Here is a 20217-nt window from a genome sequence, read left to right on the forward strand (position 1 = left end):
TTTAAATCAAAAATTATGAAAAAGTCAAAAATTATCAGAAAAATTCAACAATTAAAAAAAATCAAAATTTTCAAAATATACCACTAACCAGAGCACACGTAAATGATTTACCAAAACACTGAAGGAAGATCGGAAACAGAATGAAGAAAATACAAGTTGCTGTCATCGAGGCCTATGCTCTCGATGTGCATCGCCCCGCCTTCTCTCTTCTGACGCGAGTCAGAAGCTCCACCCGTCGAGGATTTGGAATTCCCAGCTGTCGTGCACGTCACAGTCGACGGTTATATAAAAGCTGGCGGTTCCAATCCTCGATATCTCAGTCCGCAGTCGTCCTCCGGCCTGTACGGGCTTGCCCGTCAGCCTGGGGCGCTGCACTCGCCTTACCCTGACTCTGTGGTCTGGGGTCGTTCTACCATAAGAAGTTGTTTTATTTTATTAGTCTAGTTCCAGTATAGTGACTTCTCTTTTAGGTTTTCGTTTCATAATGTAAGAAAACGAGCTTTGGTTCTTTTCAGAACCAACCAAAGTATAGCAGATAAGTTCCAGTAGTTCTTAGTGTAAGAATTGTACTGAGTTCTGTTATTCGAACGGCAGAGCTCAGTACAACTCTTCAAGTAGCAGAGTAGGAGCATTTTATTTTTAGGTTTCTAATGTAAGAAGCATGTATCGAGTTCTTATTAGAACTCGGTACACCCCAGCACTGGTCTTTATCAAGGCCCATAGTGCACCTCCAATTGCCTTAGCCCCGGAGGGCTGAGGCGTAGCAGCGATCCTGCAGAGCCATCCATACACCGAAAATGGATGAGGACCCAACAGGCCGGGGGTGAATTGAGTAGCCTCTTGCATGCTGGAAGTTAGAGGCCCTTCGAGGGGGACTTACGACTCTAACTTTCAGCTCCTGTTGTGGACATTGCGTCAAGTATTCAGTAAACTTCGGTCGGACGGAAAACTGAATGGTGATACGATATGCTCAAAAGGCCCCTGAAATGAGTAGATTTGGGCTTGTTTTCTCATAAGAATCAGTGAAAAAGTGCTGTATTTAACATATTTATTGAAATCATCAAATACTTCATCCAGTTCAGTGCAGATAGTTATAATTCTATTGCATGTGTTCACGGATTTGATATCTGACAGATTGGTATTAGGTTTCAAATAAATAGCAAATATTTCAAAAGTTACCTTTATGATATTGTGCTGGTATAGATATTCACTCAAAATGTTCAAAACTTTGGGTTCTTTTAAAAATCTATCATAATCCAGTTTTTATCACTATTAAAACGATAAGATACAATTCTGTTTTTAAACGCATGCGTCAATTTTAAATCACATCAATCTATCACTTCCAATTTAAGCGGTCATAATCTTTTTTGGGAATATAATAATCACCATTAGGCTTATTATCACTATCTATATTTCCGTATTTACATGTTTTCCTACGTCGCGGTCGCGACAGGTTATCCGAGCGCGAAAACGATTTATTACACTTACTACACGTATTTATAATTCCCGATAAACTAATGAGGAGCTCCACTAATTTGCCTTAAATAGGATAAAGATATGAGAATATTACCCCCACCATATCATTTTTGACGATGTTGATCGAATGCTATTTTTAGACCGGACACCGGGTAGTCTAGACAACATCCGGTTTGATACGTATATTCTTCGTGCGAAATGCGGAGGCTAGCGGAACATCTGGCAAATGTGATAAATTAAGAAAGATGATATTGTGGGAATTCATTTCTTGGTTTTTCTCATGCAAATTGGCAGCTATCGTAAAGGGGACATTAAGACATAATTAAAAAATTTAATTGAACACACACTGTGAGAAAATAACAAACACAGTTGGTGGTATTTTTTTGCGAAAAATATAACTATGCAGAAATATAAAACAGTCGTGTGAGAATTAAAGACATCTGCTAGTCTTAACAATATCCGATCTAAGCGCCGAGGTTTTTAATATCTGAAAATAACTTAACGATATGGACACCTGGCAGTCTAGTCAGCCTCCGCTTTGATATTTGCGTGCCAAATGAGGGGAGCAACAGTGGGAGTGAATATTCGGGCTAAAAATTGCATTAAATCAATAACATATTTAAAGCAAAGGCCTCTTCTTCTTTCTGTCTCTCGCAAAGTATAATATACAGGGTGTAGTTAGAAAGTTGAAGCAATTCTTTTTCCGTCTGTCGCAAGGTATAATATACAGGGTGTAGTCAGAAAGTCAAACCAATTGTTCTTTCCGTTTGTCGCAAAGTATAATATACAGGGTGTAGTTAGAAAGATGAAGCAATTCTTTTTCCGTCTGTCACAAAGTATAATATACAGGGTGTAGTCAGAAAGTTGTAGTAATTCTTCTTTCCGTCTGTCACAAAGTATAATATACATGGGGTAGTCAGAAAGTCAAACCAATTGTTCTTTCCGTCTATCGTAAAGTATAATATACAGGGTGTAGTCAGAAAGTTGAAGCAATTCTTCTTTCCGTCTGTCACAAAGTATAATATACATGGTGTAGTCAGAAAGTCAAACCAATTGTTCTTTCCGTCTGTCGTAAAGTATAATATACATGGTGTAGTCAGAAAGTTGAAGCAATTCTTTTCGTCTGTCGCTTCAGGGGTATAGTCAAAACAATTCTTCTTCTTCTCTCTCTCTCTCTCTCTCTCTCGACACTATTCATATGAAAAGTACAGGTGAGGTGTCGAGGATATACTGTACAGCAACGTGTGAGATATCACTATAAACAGAATATGAATAATCGAAGAACGTATGACATTCATACTGGATGACCAAACCAACAAACATCTACTAAAACAGTGAGGTCAAACCATAAAAACGTACCTTATGCGGTATTCGCTCTGAGCGTTAACAAAGTGTCAAAGCAAAATCGACCGACCTGCTCATGGTGGCGGTTTTTTGAAATTTTATCAGGACGCTTTGTGTATGTTTAAATGAGACATTTAAAAAAATGCCGTGTCCCGCTAGTGATATTATGTATTAATATAAACAGAAAATAAAAACGCACTTAATCTGATATAAATTCTTCTATTTCCAATATTGATTATCAGTTTGATTTTGTATACATAACCTCACTATCGCAGTTTATGTCAATAAATCTTTATTAACGAAAAAGAAAATATTTTTGTTGCACTATAAATTACAGTATAAATTAATAACTACTGAATTCTAACAATTGTATTCGGTTATTATCACTACAAAATAAAATATTCAAGTTTAACAAAATAATCCCATAAGACTCAATGTTAAAACGTCCTCACAAAATCTGACAGCGTGTCACGTGACTGTAAGTAGAGGGGAGACGCACGGAGCCAATAGATACCAGCTGAACGATCGCTGCTCAACATGGATCTTATCTGAACGATCACTACTATACATAGGTCTCCATTGAAAAGGGTGTAGTCAGAAAGGCAAATCAATTCTTCTTCTTGTCATCAATCACTTCAATCGTTTTTTGTGTCAAATCATCTGTCTTTGTTCCAGCAGAATGTTGAACTGATTCAGGATCGTACTGAGCGTGCGCTTTACATAAAAACGCGTTCCAGCAACGAGAAATTTACACGGTTTTATGTAAAGCGCACGCTCAGTACGATCCTGAATCAGGTCAAAATTCTGCTGGAACAAAGCAATGCTTCTGTCATATATTGTATAATCCGTGTATATTTTTATTATACGCTGTGAGCTCGTACGTAGAGGGGATATTTATAAATTCGTGAGCGCCAGTAGTGACAAGTCTGTAAACGTTTACCGGAAATTTGACATAAATGTCAAAGTGATTAATTTTAAATTAAAATTAAAAACATTAATTATAAAAAATATTAGTTGATCAAAGCTGTGGTTTATATTTTTACCTTAAATATACTTACGTTTTAAATACTGAATTTGCGTTTTTTAATGTTCTGTAATATGTAATTATAAATTAATCTTGGCGCCATCTACATGATAATTGTGAAAGTATCCGAAGTAAGAAATTAATATTTCATCAATAGAACGTCAAAATGATTAGCAAAATCTTAAAAAAATCTATTACAATTGAATTACTTTTTAGCGTTGTAAATATTAAGCGATAACAATTAAATAATAAATTTAAAAATTACCGGTGAAAGTTGATTTAGTAACCGCTAGGAGCGACACCAGCGAAGCTCAGAGCGTATACACGGATTATACAACATTTGACAGAAGCTCGAAACAAAACAAATGACTAAATGACAATCAGACAATCGATGAAAAGCACGTCCCGTCAACTCAGTGTTGCCAGACGTACGATAATTATCGTATTTGTACGATAATTAAAGGTATTGTACGATGTACGATCAATATGAATAAATGTACGATAATTTCTGAAGTATGTGAAACTTTTTTTGCTTATTTTATAAATACATATATTTACTTTAATTTTAAAATTAAAAAAAAAATGTTATATGAGAAATAACATAACTGTTATTTATTATCCTAACAAACATTTTTAATTTTAACAAAGATGAGGATATTTGTATTGGGACTGTTAAAAGGTACACCTGTGGTAAATTTTTCTAAAAAGTCTACAACAGGAAAAAATATGCAGTTTTATTTTTGTTATAATTAAATTCATTCATTATAACAAAACTAAAGCATCCTTGATATTTTTAGTATTGCGTCTTCGTCTGTTAGGCGGCTCTATTCGAGTTACTTTGGATTAAAAAAATGAAGAAAATGCTATAAAAGTCGAGAAAATACATTTTTTTAACGTATACGTATACCGATTTTGAACTTTGAATATTTTTTATGATGAATGATGATTATTGATCATCATATGATGATGAAGGTAGTTTTTGAATACTCATACCTGAAGTATTACTTTTTTGCAATGTGATAGCAAAAGAGGTAAAAAAATAAAATCTACCGAAATTTGACGATTTCTACCGAAAAATTAAGTGCAGTTGGTTGTACGATAAAATCATTTAAAAAACGATAATTCTGCAGCATTGTACGATATTTTCGTTTTGATCATCTGGCAACCCTGCGTCAACTTGTCAAAGTCAAATATACAATAAAAGGTTACAATTTTACAATAAAAAATAAACCAGTGATGTTATCTGTTATCTGGGACTTGTGGGAGGGAAATTCTCTCCCATATCACTGAAATACACTTAAACAAAATTAATAAATAAACGAGCGGAGCGAGCATTGCGAGCAAGTCCCACGCGCCATTGTTGATTGTGAATTGTGATTGTTCTAGTAAACATAAAACATTCTAAACTTTATATAAGTGTAATAAAATGGAAGTAAAACAAGAAATTACGGAGGAAACATGCAAAATAGAAATAGAGTATAATGACTTTGATGATGCTCTTTTGGATAACTTTAAATGTGAAGTTCAGTCCAACAACCAGGACACATGTGATTCTGATTCTGTAGACTTGAAGAAATGTCCCATGATTAATGAAATAGAACAACATGGAAATAAACTCAACCCATTTGAAGAAGACCAAATAACTGAAAAAGGTAAGTAACAAAATGTTTAGTACAGTAAAACCTGCCACATACGGATCAATGTGGCGACGGACTGATCCAGATATGAAAAAATCCGGATATCAAGACCACTTCTTTTATAGTATCTCAAACGTTTTCTCCTTCATACATTCCAGCAATCAAAGCTGTCACTTTTGTTGATGTACCTACACATTTTATAGATTCTATAACACCTTGATCCATAGGCTGACAGGGATGTCATATTTGGGGGCAAAAAAGACACTTTATTTCGCCATTGTTTAGCTCTTTTGAGTCAGGATGACAGGGGCGTTGTCCAACAGCAGGAGCAGGACTGCCTTTCTCGGTAGATGTGGATGGTAAAACCGTCCAGATATGGGTAGGTCCAGAAGTGGCAGGTTTTACTGTATATCAATTATTTACAGTTTCACTACAGTCAAACCGGCTTATTAGATTACCGCTTAAAGGAATATCCTGGTTTAAAGAATAGAAATTTGAGGTCCCCGAAACAATCGGTTATTAGAATATCCCAGTTATATGGAATACTTTTGCTCAGCACCAATGCTATTCTGATAAGCGGGTTCTACTGTATTTGGTCTGTTTGAAATGTGTATTGTTTCGGTATCAGCATTTTATTTGTTTATTTAATAATTAACGGGACTTTTAGTACAATAATTTACAGTTTGAAAACCTCATTAGAACTAGTCAAATAATAAAATCTTAATATAAAAACAATCTGACTAGTCTAAAAAGTGCTTAGAAAAATAAAGTTATAGTTAAAATAATAAAACAATACAACATTGATATTATATAAAACTGACAGGTACAAAATATTAGTTACGCGTTATTACAATATATCACATTGAAAAATGTATATCACTATTTGCTTTAACAGGCTCACAAATTTACTAAAGCTTTCATTAAAAAAATCCAAACTATCAGCATAACAGTTAGCCATTCGTGACACTCTAGGCATATAATAATTAAGGCCAACATTGGTTCTCCTAAATGGCTGATGAAATATGTTAACTGATCTGGTATTTCGTAATGAAACTGATAACAACATTGTGGAAATCAATGAAGGACAGCCAATCATGCTATTAATGAGTTTGATAATAAAAATATTTTGATAACTGCCTGATCCCTCCTCTTTTTCAAAGTAGGCAGGGAAAATGTATCTTGTAATAATGCAAAATCATATGTAAATTCATTTACACGAGGTATATTGAATTTATATGCTAGGTACCTAAGGAATTCTCTCTGCACCTGCTCAATTCTGTGAATGTGTGAAGTATAATGGGGGCTCCAAACTGAAGAACAATATTCCAATAAAGGCCTGACTAGTGATGTGAGTCGAGAATATTTCCAAGCGAATATTTGCGAACATTGGAAAGTTTCCCAGAATATTCATATTCGCCTATAAAAAATGGAAATATTCTCCTGACCGCGAATATTCCCGGAATTTTGCAATGGAAAATTCGAGTCTGAGAACTTTCAAGAATGTTTCCGAGAACTTTCCATAATATTTCCGAGAACTTTTGAGAATATTTCCAAGAGAATTTTGGACATAAGAATCAATGACGTAATTTGAATTTACATGGAAGTAGCTTAGGGTGTCCAAACGTCCCGTAAAAACGGGATTGTCCCGTTTTTTAAAGATGTGTCCTGGGGTCCCAAAAAAGTCTCTCAGGATGCCTAAATGTCCCATATTTGGGTTGGGTTGATTTTATGTATCTGACTATATTTTATCTCTTTAAATTTTCTTCAATTTCGGTATTTGTTTTCATTCTTATTTCTCCCTATCTGGGTACATTGTGGCCCAGTATTGTTCTCCTTATTTTTCTTTCAAATTTCAGAATGCTACCTTCCTCTTTCTTGTTAATCGTTTTTGTTTCCATCCCATATGTAACAACATGTCTTATATACAGTAGGAAAAATGAAAGAATACCCATGAACGAACATATAAAACACGCTGTATTTTCCTGTCACCGTGTCAAACAAAAAATTGGCCAGCGCAAGTACATGTAATAATTATTATTACATGTACTTGCGCTGCGCAATTTTATTTGCGACACGGTGACAGGAAAATACAGCGTGTTTTATATGTTCGTTCATGGGTATTCTTTCATTTTTCCGACTGTAGGTTCATATTATACAGAGGATTGCTTCTCAGCAGATTTCTATAGGGCTTTTCATCGATTGTCATTTGTTTCGAGCTTCTGTCATGTGTCACGTAATATTAATATATCTACGCCATACGTCTTTGGTTTGTATTATTGATATATACCAATAACGTATGACGTTAGTATATAGGTCCCAAATTAGCTGCAAGACCATGTTTCAATCGCCCCTACCTGTTTGGGTATCGCTCCAAACTCTCCTTGGCAGTGGCGCACACTGGCGCACCCAGGGTGTTTGGAAGATAAACCTCCCTTCCCACAGGGCATATGAAAAATACCCGTGTTGAGTTGCCCCCCACCACTTGCAAAAATTAAAAAACAAATAGCCCTGATTTATGAGCTCTCGCTCGTTGCACTGAGCAGGAATTTAATATTTTAGTGGCGGGGGGGGAAGGGGGGCTGAGTCAGCCCTTCCCACTACTTAAAAATAGGAATATTGAATCGATTTTTGCGGCAGAGTTACGAACTATTTATGAGCTCTTGATTTTGATAATAGTTTAGATTTTTGAGCTCATCCCCTTCACCCGCAAACAACCCTAATTGATTTAACTTAAGAGAAAAATGCTGAGAAAACTTAAAATATATCGTATTGCAGATATAATTCCTGTAACTTATATATTCTAAGAATAAACTATTAAATCACGTGCATTTCGATTATTGGTCAGTGGTTAGAGAATAGATCAAGAAACAAAGGTGATATGGTGCCACCTTGCACTTTACCCTGAGGGTGGATACCGTCTCGGGGGTAAAAATTATTTTATAAAAATAACTGCACAAATCACTAAAAGGCCAAATTATAAGCAACATTTGTTACATAAAGTTATTAAAATAAGTCAATACTTTTAAGTTATTAAAGATCAAAGATTTTAATTATTTGTGAAAAAATGCATGTTTTGAAGCAATTTTTCGTAAATTACTGAAAAACTGTAAGTTTTTACAAAAGAGTTAATAGTAGTTTAATTCGTATACCTATTCTAAGCACTTTGACAAGTATTTAGTAAGTGTTACATAAAATGCATCTTTTTCTTCAGCTGGGGGTGACTCAGCCCCCCCACTAAAATATTAAATTCCTGCTCAGTGGAACGAGTTCAAAATTTTTAGGTTGCGGAATATGAGAGCTCATAAATAGCTCATAAATCAGGGCTATTTGTTTTTTAATTTTTGCAAGTGGGGGCAGCTCAACACGGGTATGAAAAATATATAAAGAATAGTAGGAAAATGTATATTGTCATTCACAACCAATACAAAAAATTTTCGGTGTTCAAGCCAACCTCTCCCTAGAGAAAAATTCTAGGTGCGCTAATGCTTCTTGAATGTGTCATGTGTCCCAATTTTTTAAGTTTATGATTTGGTCCCCCTAAAGTAGCTATTTAATTCACACGGCCGGCGAAACTATACCACTGCTAAAAGTACAAAAGGAACATTGTTTTGAATTATATTAAAAATGCATTGAATATTTGATTATTTTTATACCTACTAAAAATGCCTAAAGCTATACTAAAATCACAATAAAGATGCACTAGAAATAAACAAACCAAGACACGTTGAATGTTACGATGAGTACTCCTGAATCATGATTTACAATGTATAAACTTTGCCAATCATGATTTGGGATTTACAATGTAGGATACATTGTAAATCATGATTTGGGAGTCCTCCTCGAATATTCAATGTGTCTTGGCTTGTTTATTTCTAGTGCATCTTTATGGTGATTGCAGTATAGTTTTATACTTTATATATATTAGTTATATTTTAGTGGGGGGGGCTGAGTCACCCCCAGCTGAAGAAAGAGATGCATTGTATGTAACACTTACTAAATACTTGTCAAAGTACTTAGAATAGGTATACGAATTAAGCTACTATTAACTCTTTTGTAAAAACTTACAGTTTTTCAGTAATTTACGAAAAACCGCTTCAAAACATGCATTTTTTCACAAATAATTAAAATCTTTGATCTTTAATAACTTAAAAAGTATTGACTTATTTTAATAACTTTATGTAACAAATGTTGCTTATAATTTGGCCTTTTATTGATTTGTGCAATTATTTTTTATAAAATAATTTTCACCCCCGAGAAGGGGCGGTATCCACCCTCAGGGTAAAAGCGCAAGGTGGCACCATGTCACCTTTGTTTCTTGATCTATTCTCTAACCACTGACCAATTTTCGTGAAAATCGATGAAGGTTCACCGAAATTGAAGGTAATCGTTGATTTTTACCTTCAGTGACTGCACTATACAAAATAAATTACAATTTACTGATCTAAATGCGCGTAATTTGGGAGCTCATAAATTATTAAATGATATGTAGTCGCCAAATAATTAATTTAATGCATTTTAAGTAGAACTCTCTCTTAAGCCGGGAAGATGGGGTAGTTTTCTTGCGAAGGGGTTGTAGCTCAATAATCACACATAATAATGCACATAAAATGTGCGGTAAGAATTGGTGGCTTAACCCCAAAATGGCTATTATACACAAGGGTTATAGACCCATGATAACCTATGGCTCGGTGACGTGGTGGACAAAGACGCAGCAAGTGGGAGCAATAAGGCTGCTAGGTAATACACAAAGGCTAGAATGGCTGTGTATTACGGGGCCTTAAAAACAACTACAGCAGCATTGGAAGTCCTGCTGAATCTACCACCACTTCATATCTTTGTGCAGGGCGAAGCCAGATCAGTGATGCACAGGTTAATGCATGGTGCAGCTACATATAAGTCAGGTGCATGGTGCTGACAAAATAAAGCTAATCGAGGAGCTAAACGCCGATATTGTGATGGGGCAGCCTATCGATGCAACAGCAACGAGATATAGCTTTGACAATAAGTTCAAAATTAATATACCAGGCAGGGCAGACTGGAAGGAACTTCCTTCAAGGAAGGTGTACCCATACAAGCTGTTGCTACCTGGTACACTGATGGCTCAAAAACAGCGGAAGGTGTGGGACCCGGCATAGTAGGGACAAATCAAGGAATTCATTTCCCGGATAGTCTATCCAAGGATGTTACAGTTTTCCAGGCGGAAATAACGGCAATCCATCACTGCGTGGAAGAAATAGAAAGGCAAAAAAGAACGTTCTGTTCAGTTGCCATCTTCACAGATAGTCAGGCAGCGCTTCAGCCACTCAATTCTGTCGAGGTCAATTCTAAGCTTGTATGGGATTGTGTGTGTGCCCTAAATAAACTAGGAGACTGTAGCAAGGTTACGGTAGCCTGGGTACAGGAGCACGAGGGTCATAAGAGCAATGAAAAAGCACATAAAATGGCCAAACAAGGCTCATCAATGCCATTCGTTGGACCGGAACCCTTCTGCGGCGTTGCAAAAGTAGTTACAAGAACGGCTACAAGAAAGTGGGTAGCTCACAAATCTTTGGAATGGTGGAGGAATTCACCAGGCCAAAGACAGGCGGAACAGTTCATTACAGAACATTCGCCAAAATTTACGGCAGACCTAATAAGCAAAGACAGGAAAACAGTCAAAGCCACATTAGGTCTGCTAACAGGGCACTGTAAGCTGAATAGGCACTGGAAGTTGATGGGATTGTCAGATGATGACCTGTGCAGATTCTGATTCTATGTCAGTGTGACAGTCTCGCAAATGTGTGGTTCTTTGCATTTGGAGAGGAAAATCCAACGGCAAATAGCTACATGGAAGGTTCAGTCTCGAAGCTATTAGACTTTTTAAAAAGAGTCAGCTTAGAGAATGTTATCTAGGAATAGAGAACCACAATAGATAGATCTGAAAAGGTCGCAGTGGAATAGGCCAGAAGGCCACCTCTTTAAATCCATCTATCTATCTAGTTTAGGTAAATAAGTAAATAAATAAAGAAATCGTTGACCGAATAAATTTTTTAAACCTATTATACATCCATCCTCAACGTGTTAAAGAATTAGCAGACGAATTGGACGTGTAAGGGAAATTACTTAGATTTGTGGGTAGACAGACTAAGAGAGCCAATCATCTAGGTGGCACAGAAAAATATTACAGACGTGCAATTTACATACCTCTTCTAGACAATGTTAACCCCCACCAAAATAAGTTTATGGCCCCTCCCGAAAATCGGTCCTGGATCCACCCTTGATGGAGTCACGTGATAAATAGGTACATAATCAGCCCTGTGATGAATCACTCATGTTAAATATAACGTAAAGTTACCCTGTAGTTCAGTTATAATTAGGCTTGTGTAGTTCATGAGCGAACTAGTTCAAAGATCCGGCTCCGATACGTGAACTAAACGAACTAGTTCGCCAGAGCTGGCTTAAACCGCTCAGTCGCTCAGTGAGTCATTTATTTCTCGTAGCCCAGAGCTTCGCGTTTCGTTCGTTTATCAGTCAGGAGCGGTTCGATCTTCGAGTCGAGTCGAGACGCGACAAACGAAGTATCTGAGCTATGGAGCTGAGCGGGTAGGAAGGAAGAGCGTGAACTAAAGAAAAGAACTATGAACTAATATTGACTGATGAAACGATGAGTTGACGTGGGTGAGCATCAAGCATTTTTTTAAATAAATACAATTTAATTTGTCCTTTTTTTCTTATTAATGAATTTTGATCACATCCTTAAAAAAAGAATAATAAATTTTGTAATAAAATAATTTTGATGTTAATATAAATTAAAATCGGCCTTATCAAAAATAAACTTATGCACAAACGATAAATCAATCTTACGTTTTGCTCATCTGTTCTCATGTAACTCTTTGTGCTAATGAACTAGTGAACTAAAAGAGCGAACTAGTTCACTTCTTACATTTGAACTAAACTGAGCGCTCTTGATGATGAACTATTATGCCCAAGCCTAGTTATAATCGTCAAATTGGCGTGATGTATCATATTTCACTTAACCACTTGCGTTATTTCTTGACAGTTCTTGAGTTATGTGATTTACTGTCACTTTATAACGCGACGTTAAACCTCAAGTTGTGAGATAGTTATGTAAGGATATGTAAGGTTAGATTCATCTTTTGACTTGTTTTTAGACCGAAATCAAGTGAATTTAGAAGCTATTAATTTAATAATTAAGAATAGAAGGGTAATACAATTTTAAAAATTATACAAAAATCAAATCAAATATAAGTTGAAATTTATAAACATATGGATTTTAAGTACCTACTGTTCTTTCTATCCAAAGTTGCTAGATGAGATTTTATAAATTCCCCACTTAGAAACTGAATTCCCTCAAATTGAAGCTCAAATCCCCAAATTTAAATTTTTGCCGCATTTTAATAATTAGTAGTCAAATGAAAAACAAAAATTATACTTCTTATCAACGAGGGTCCTGGAAATAATTCATAGTTCCTATCGTCTTCAATTATATGGAAGTATAAAAAAAATTGAAAAAATCTAACACATTCGTCAAAGAAAAGCGTGGCGCGTCTTCATCGAATAAACGGTTTTCGCCCCACGCTTTTCTTTAACGAATGTGTTAGATTTTTTCAATTTTTTTTATTTTTTGCTTTTTATTTGATTTTTTATAATATTTTTAATTTTAGTCACTCGTTTCTAAAGAAAAGCGTTTCTTAAATTTTTTTTTTCATATTTTTTTGTTTTTTACTTTTTAGTCTTACACTTTTTAAATATGAAAATATATCGTCATGTTTCTTAAAATATGTATAAAACATATGATGTACTAACATGAAAAGTAGTCGGAATCGGCAAAAAATTTGAAACTTTATTGTTTATTTATGAAGCATAACGTAAACAATTAAACGTAAAAAGTGAAATTATGTATAGTTCATATCATTAGCTACAATCCGTAAAAGTTTCAAGTTTTTACATTGTAAAAAACAAGAGAATTTAAGCACTTTCCATTAAAATCTTTTTTTTTATTTAAACAATTAATAAACATTAAAAAATTTTTTATTGATTATTCGTGTATTGTTCCCGCGAATGCATATGTCTGCAAATTTTCATTCATTTGCATTGGAGAAAAGGCACTCAAATTAACGTCTAAAGATTTGACGCAAACTATTGAACTAAATAAAAGCGTTTAAAGTATAACCTACAGTTTTATATACATTCGCAAATTTAATTTATTATGACGCCTTAAAATCCTCCAAAATTTTCCGGCCCAAAAAATCCCACTACAATTTCTGCTTAGAAAAATTTCCCTAGACGCTTTCAAATTACCCCAAAATTGTGGGAAAGTACCCCCGATCTGGCAACCCTATTTCTATCTACTTTTTGATATACCACCGAACCCGAACAGCTGTTTGTTGTTCGGCACTGTTCTGTCATCGGCGGTGGCCGGCGACGGGTAGGTCTTCTCATGATTCACTTTATCGCTCCAACTTGTACTATTTCTACATAAGGTTGGTTCTCTTTGTTAGAGAAACCAATACGTGCCAATACTTATTTCTTTTTTTACTGTTTAATAAATGACTCATATCATAACTACAGTATAAAGAGGGACATTCGAACCACTCTCCGAAAAATTGGAAGTAAAATCTGTAGTCGCGCATGGCGACCGCGCAATGTTGGCAGTCGCTTTTGCCCCACTCTCGCATTGCTATTCGCATAGAAACGTACGGCTTTTAACAGGGAAAACCCGCATCCACCACTGGTGAATTACCAACTGCGTACTGCCGGTATTACTTCCTGAGATCAAAGCGCCGATAGAAGAGTGATTTTACCGTGGAACCTTTATATACTGTGTCATAACGGTGACGCATACACGAAATTTACGTAAAAAGTTATCGATTAGTTATATGTCATAGTTATCGTAACTTTAACGAAAACGTTAAAGATAACTTCGGTCCTCCATCACAGGGCTGAATACCTTAATCTATACAAAAAAACTGTTTTTAGAAAAATGTTACATATCACCTTCATCAACTCGTGTCTTCAATTATATTATACTTAGTTTGTATTTTAGGTTATCCCCAAGATGAAAACAAAACGGAAATTACGGAAAAACTCGTTGAAGATTCATCTGATAAAGGAAATGACATGAATCGACACACTGAAGGAAAAATATCGAATAGAAATACGAAAGTTGCGACTGAAAAAAGACTTTATAAATGTGAAATTTGTTCTAAGCAGTTTTCTCACAAATTTGTTCTGAAAATACATATGAGAGTACATACTGGGGAAAAACCATACAAGTGTGAAATTTGTTTTAAGCAGTTTAGTCAGGCAAGTGCTTTGAAAGGACATTTGAGAGTACACACTGGAGAAAAACCTCACAAGTGTGAAATTTGTTTTAAGCAGTTTAGTATAGCAAGTTATTTGAAAACACATCTGAGAATGCACACTGGAGAAAAACCGTACAAGTGTGAATTTTGTTTTAAGCAATTTAGTGACGCAGGTCATTTGAAAGAACATTTGAGAGTCCACACTGGAGAAAAACCGTACAACTGTGAAATTTGTTTTAAGCAGTTTAGTCAAGCATCTAATTTGAAAGTACATTTGAGAGTTCACTCTGGAGAAAAACTGTACAAGTGTGAAATTTGTTTTAAGCAGTTTAGAACAGCGGGTAATTTAAAAAGACATTTAAAAGTGCACACTGGAGAAACACCTTACAAGTGTGAAATTTGTTTTAAGCAATTTAGTGAACCAGGTCATTTGAAAGAACATTTGAGAGTTGACACTGGAGAAAAACCGTACAAGTGTGAAATTTGTTTTAAGCAGTTTTCTCAGAAAATGAACTTGTAACCACATTTGAGATTGCACACATGAAAAATTTCTTTTAAATAATTTGGTACAGTATATCATTTGAAACAACATACGTCTTAAGGTGCCTTCTACATTAATGAACGTTGGCTATAACTACAGCAAATTGCTCTCTATCTTGAGCTGTTTTTAGTATCGAATGTGCGTACATGCCTGTCCAGTCTCTTACATTCTTCAGTCAGAAGCATTTTCTTCTTCCTGGACCTCTTCTTCCTTCCATGATGAGTCGTAAAAAGTTGTATCTGTAAATATGTCCTAGGTAACTCGTTTTTCTGTTTTTACAATATTTAGGAGTTCTCTCTCAGTTCCAATTCATCATATGACCTCGTTGTTGGTCACGTGACCTGTCTAATTAGTGGAGTCACTGAAGGTGGATATGAGCTATTACCTCCGATTTCGTTGAACCTCCATCGATTTGCATGAAAATTGGTGAGTGGTTAGAGGATATATCAAGGAACAAATGTGACATGGTGCCAACTTGCGCTTTTACCCTGGGGGTGGATGCCACCACTTCTCGGGGGTGAAAATTATTTTATAAAAATAACCCCATAATTTGATAGAGCGACAAATTCCAAGCAAAATTTATTATATAAAGTTATTAAAATAAATCAAAACTTTTTGAGTTGAAGATCAAAGATTTTAATTTTTATTGAGAAAAATGCATGTTTTTAACCAATTTTTCATCAATAACTCAAAAAGTGTAAGTTTTTACAAAAAAGTTATTATTATCAAAATTGAAGCTAATAAAAATGAAATAAATCCCTTATTAGAAAAACCTGTTAATGTTAAATACAAGTGAGTTATAGGTAATTGAATGTATATTTTTTTCGGCGAGTAAAAAACTCTAAGTATTCAAGCTGAAATAACGGGAAATGAATGCATTTTATAACATTAACTTATTAATCATTTGTCAAAGCACTTAAAAATATCTATCAAATGAGCCCCCGAACATGTTGATAGCTTTAAAATTTATGCACCAAAATTTTTTCAAAATTTATCTTTTAAAAATTTTTCCAAAAAAATGTTATTGTCTTTTTTTTAATAACTCCGTTCGTGTTTACGATATCAGGTTCTTCTAAAAACTGTTTGAAAGTTAATTCCAAGTGCTATTTAAGCACGTTAAACCTAATCTAAACCCCTTACTTTTTAAAAAATAAAAGGTTAAATGACCCCGGTTGCATGGTTCCCACAGCAAAATTTAAGATTTAAACGTTTCTATCTCGGTTATTTTTTACCCTATAGAAATAGTAAAACAGGTAAAATATTTGGCACAGAAAAAACTAAAATTTAGTTATATATAATTTTTTTCGTATATTGAGTATTTTTGGAGTTATTATCAAAAGAATATGAGAATTACAATAATTTTAAAAATTATGATTTTTTTAAATTATATCATTTTTTCAAAAATATGCATTCTAAACCGGTCAAAATTATTGAAAACATTACTTATGCTAATATAAAGAAGTTCTTGTAAGAATTACTATAAATTTTAATTTTTGTGAAATGGCGTATGTTTTATTTTTCACTTTTTCCTAAAAAAATCGAAACGGTTCTTTTATTTTCATTATAACTTGCTTAATTTTGGCGCTATTTCCTTATTCTGAAGCTCATTTGATAGGTATTCTGAAGTATTTTGATAAATGTTTAGCAGGAATATTTTATACATTGCATCGTTTTCCTGTTATTTAAGCTTGAATACTTAGATTTGAGTACTCGTCGAAAAAAATACACATTCAATTGCCAATAACTCACTTTGAACTAACATTAGTTTAGTTCTTTATGTGAGGAGTGTATTCAATTTTTTATTATCTTCAATTTCAGTAATAATAACTTTTTTGTAAAAGCTTATAGTTTTTGATTTATACGTGAAAAACCGATTTAAAACATGCATTTTTTTACGAAAAAATTAAATCTTTGGTCTTTAATAACTCAAAAAGTGTTGATTTATTTTAATAACTTTATATAACAAATTTTGCTTATAATTTGTCCCTCTATGGACTTATGGTATTATTTTTAATAAAATAATTTTCACCCCCCGAGAAGGGGTGGCATCCACCCCCAGGGTAAAAGCGCAAGTTGGCATCATGTCACCTTTGTTCCCTGAGGTATCCTCTAATTACTCACCAATTTTCATGAAAATCGATGGAGGTTCAACGAAATCGGAGGTGAAAACCTTCAGTGACTGCACTAAATAGATCTTCAGCATCCTTGTAAAAGACATCTCAAAGGCTACGCCTCATACTTGTAATTCTGAGAGTCCATATTTCCATTCTGTAGAGCAATATGGAATAAATGAATGTTTTTACATATTGGTATCGAACATCCAATGATAAGGTAGAGTTTTATTAGGGGAGGAAAGTATGCTAACTTTGCAGTTACTCGAGCCTTATGGGGACCTATTGGGTTGTGAAGATTAGGTCCTAAAACCAAAACAAGTTAAGTTTTCCATTTAAGTGAGGACTTTCCATTTTTTAATTTCATTTTCCATTTCCAACAATCGTTTTTTCCGATTATGGCGCCATCTATCCATAATTGGAAAAAAATGTCTCGAATAAAAGTTCCTTATTTTTACGTAAGGAATCCATATCTGTAATAAAAATGGGGGCTTCTATTTAGGATTTTAAAATAATCCCCCACCCCAAGTCCGTGGGGGGTCGTGTTTGGTGTCATTCGATAAATTTTTCAAAATTATTAAATACGTGTATTTTTCAGTTTTTTGATCTGATGTTCATTTCGCGAAATATCGCTTTGTTCCTATTTAAAATTTTTAATTTACCCCGCACCGCTTTCCGTGAAGGGTCGTGTTTAGTATCATTCGATAGAACACGTATTTTTTAGTTTTTCGATCTGACGTTTATTTCTCGAAATATTCTCTTTTTTCTTGTGAAACTTTGTAATTCACCCATTTCCTTACGCCCCGCTAAAACCGTCAGATTTTTATACTATATACATACTGTTCTGTATAAAAAACTTTTACTGAAATGATGGCATCTCCTGAGGTAAAATGTGCCGGAAGTAAAATGAGCCTCCGTTCGGATTTCCGGGTGAGGACTATCTCAGGAGGAACACCATTGCAGGTTAGAAAAATCAGGATAGTGTCGTGGAATCTTGGTAGTCTTACAGGTAAGAGTCTGGAGTTAGTGGATGCGCTCAAACGAAGAAGAGTTCAAATTGCTTGTATTCAAGAAACTAGGTGGAAAGGACAAAGGGCGAAAGAACTAGGTGAAGGATACAAATTGTGGTATGTAGGGAGTAGTAACACTAGAAATTTAGTTGGTATAATTGCTGATAGTGAAATGAAAGATAACGTAGTAGAAGTTGTAAGAACGAGTGATAGAATGATGTCAGTGAAATTTGTAATTGATAAAGAGGTATTGAATGTTGTGTGTGTGTATGCTCCCCAAACAGGTCTGGGTGAGAATGAAAGAAGAGCTTTCTATGATCAATTAGGAGACGTACTGAGTGCCATTCCAGCAGAGGAGAAATTTATAATAGGAGGTGATTTCAATGCACATGTGGGCCAAACCAAGACAGGATATGAAACAATACATGGGGGATTAGGCGTTGGAACTAGAAATGAAGCTGGAGATGACATGCTTGAATTAGCAACAGCATTGGATATGGCGATTGTTAACACATTCTTTAAAAAGAGAGAAACTCAACTTATTACCTACAAAAGTGGACAACATCAATCCCAAATAGACTACTTCATGATAAGGAAAGAAGACATACGTGAATGCAAGGACTGCAAGGTAATAGTTAGTGATACAGTAAGCCAACAACATAAGCTGCTTGTTCTGGACATCGAAGTAAAAAACGAAACTAAACAAAAATATCGGAGAGGACCACAAAAAATCAAGTGGTGGCTGCTGAAAGATGAGAAAGAAGGTCTATTCAGGAGAAGAATAGCAGAAAAAATATGTTGCAACATGAAAGGAAGCCCTAATACAATTTGGAGAAAAATGACCAGTAGTATTAGAGAGACTGCTATTGAAATACTTGGGAAAACGTCAGGAAAAAAGTTTGAGGATAAAGAGACTTGGTGGTGGTCAAACGAAGTACAAGGAAAAATAAAAGAGAAGAGAAAATTATATAAAAAGTGACAAGAAACCAGATCCGACACAGATCTTCAAAACTATATGGTCGCGAAAAAGGAAGCGAAAGTAGCAGTAGCAAAAGCCAAAGCAGAAGCGTATTCAAACCTATGATCAACTTGATATCAGGGAAGGCGAAACGAAGATATATAAAATAGCCAAACAGAGCAAAGAAAGCAAAAGATTTTAATCAGATTAGATGTATCCGAGATGAAAATAATAAAATACTAGTTCACGGAGGGGATGTCAAAAAGAGATGGAGAAAGTACTTTGACAGCTTATTAAATGAAGAATTTGACAGACAGCCTGTAGAGTCAACGGAGACAGTAGCAGCAATGGTCACCAAAATAACCAACGAGGAAGTGGCTCAAGCGCTTCAAAAAATAAAGAAAGGTAAAGCGGTAGGACCAGATGATATTCCTGGGGAAGTATGGAGAGCATTGGGAGAGACAGAATCAAGGTGGCTAGCAGGTCTATTTAATAGAATTATGGAAGTCGGACAAATGCCAGACGAATGGAGAAGCAGTATACTGGTACCTGTTTACAAAAACAAGGGAGATATACAACATTGTACAAACTACAGGGCTATAAAACTGCTTAGCCACACCATGAAAATATGGGAAAGAGTAATTGATAGACGGATACGTGAAGAGACCGAAATATCCGAGAATCAATTTGGCTTTATGCAGGGTAGATCAACAACAGATGCAGTTTTAATTATAAGGCAGTTGATGGAAAAATACAGGAGTAAAGAAACAAACGCTCATATGGTATTCATTGATCTTGAGAAAGCATATGA

At 34.9% G+C, this 20217-nt stretch overlaps 1 protein-coding gene across 3 annotated transcripts in view; it reads left to right on the forward strand.

Annotated features, from left to right (window-relative positions):
* Positions 1-20217, forward strand: part of LOC126892257 (zinc finger protein 227-like) — a 63692-nt gene that overhangs the window by 21835 nt on the left and 21640 nt on the right. The window contains exon 2 of one of the 3 annotated variants that reach the window (XM_050661764.1): positions 5231-5496. The exons of 1 other annotated variant lie outside the window; for it this stretch is intronic. In XM_050661764.1, coding sequence (XP_050517721.1) covers positions 5271-5496 — 226 coding nt within the window. In that variant the 5' untranslated portion in view covers positions 5231-5270. Of the gene's footprint in view, positions 1-5035; positions 5497-20217 lie in introns of those variants that run through there. One more of the 3 variants, XM_050661762.1, reaches the window with a different exon arrangement.

This window comes from Diabrotica virgifera, chromosome 9, assembly GCF_917563875.1.
Source record: "Diabrotica virgifera virgifera chromosome 9, PGI_DIABVI_V3a".
Classification (NCBI taxonomy): Eukaryota; Metazoa; Arthropoda; class Insecta; order Coleoptera; family Chrysomelidae; genus Diabrotica; species Diabrotica virgifera.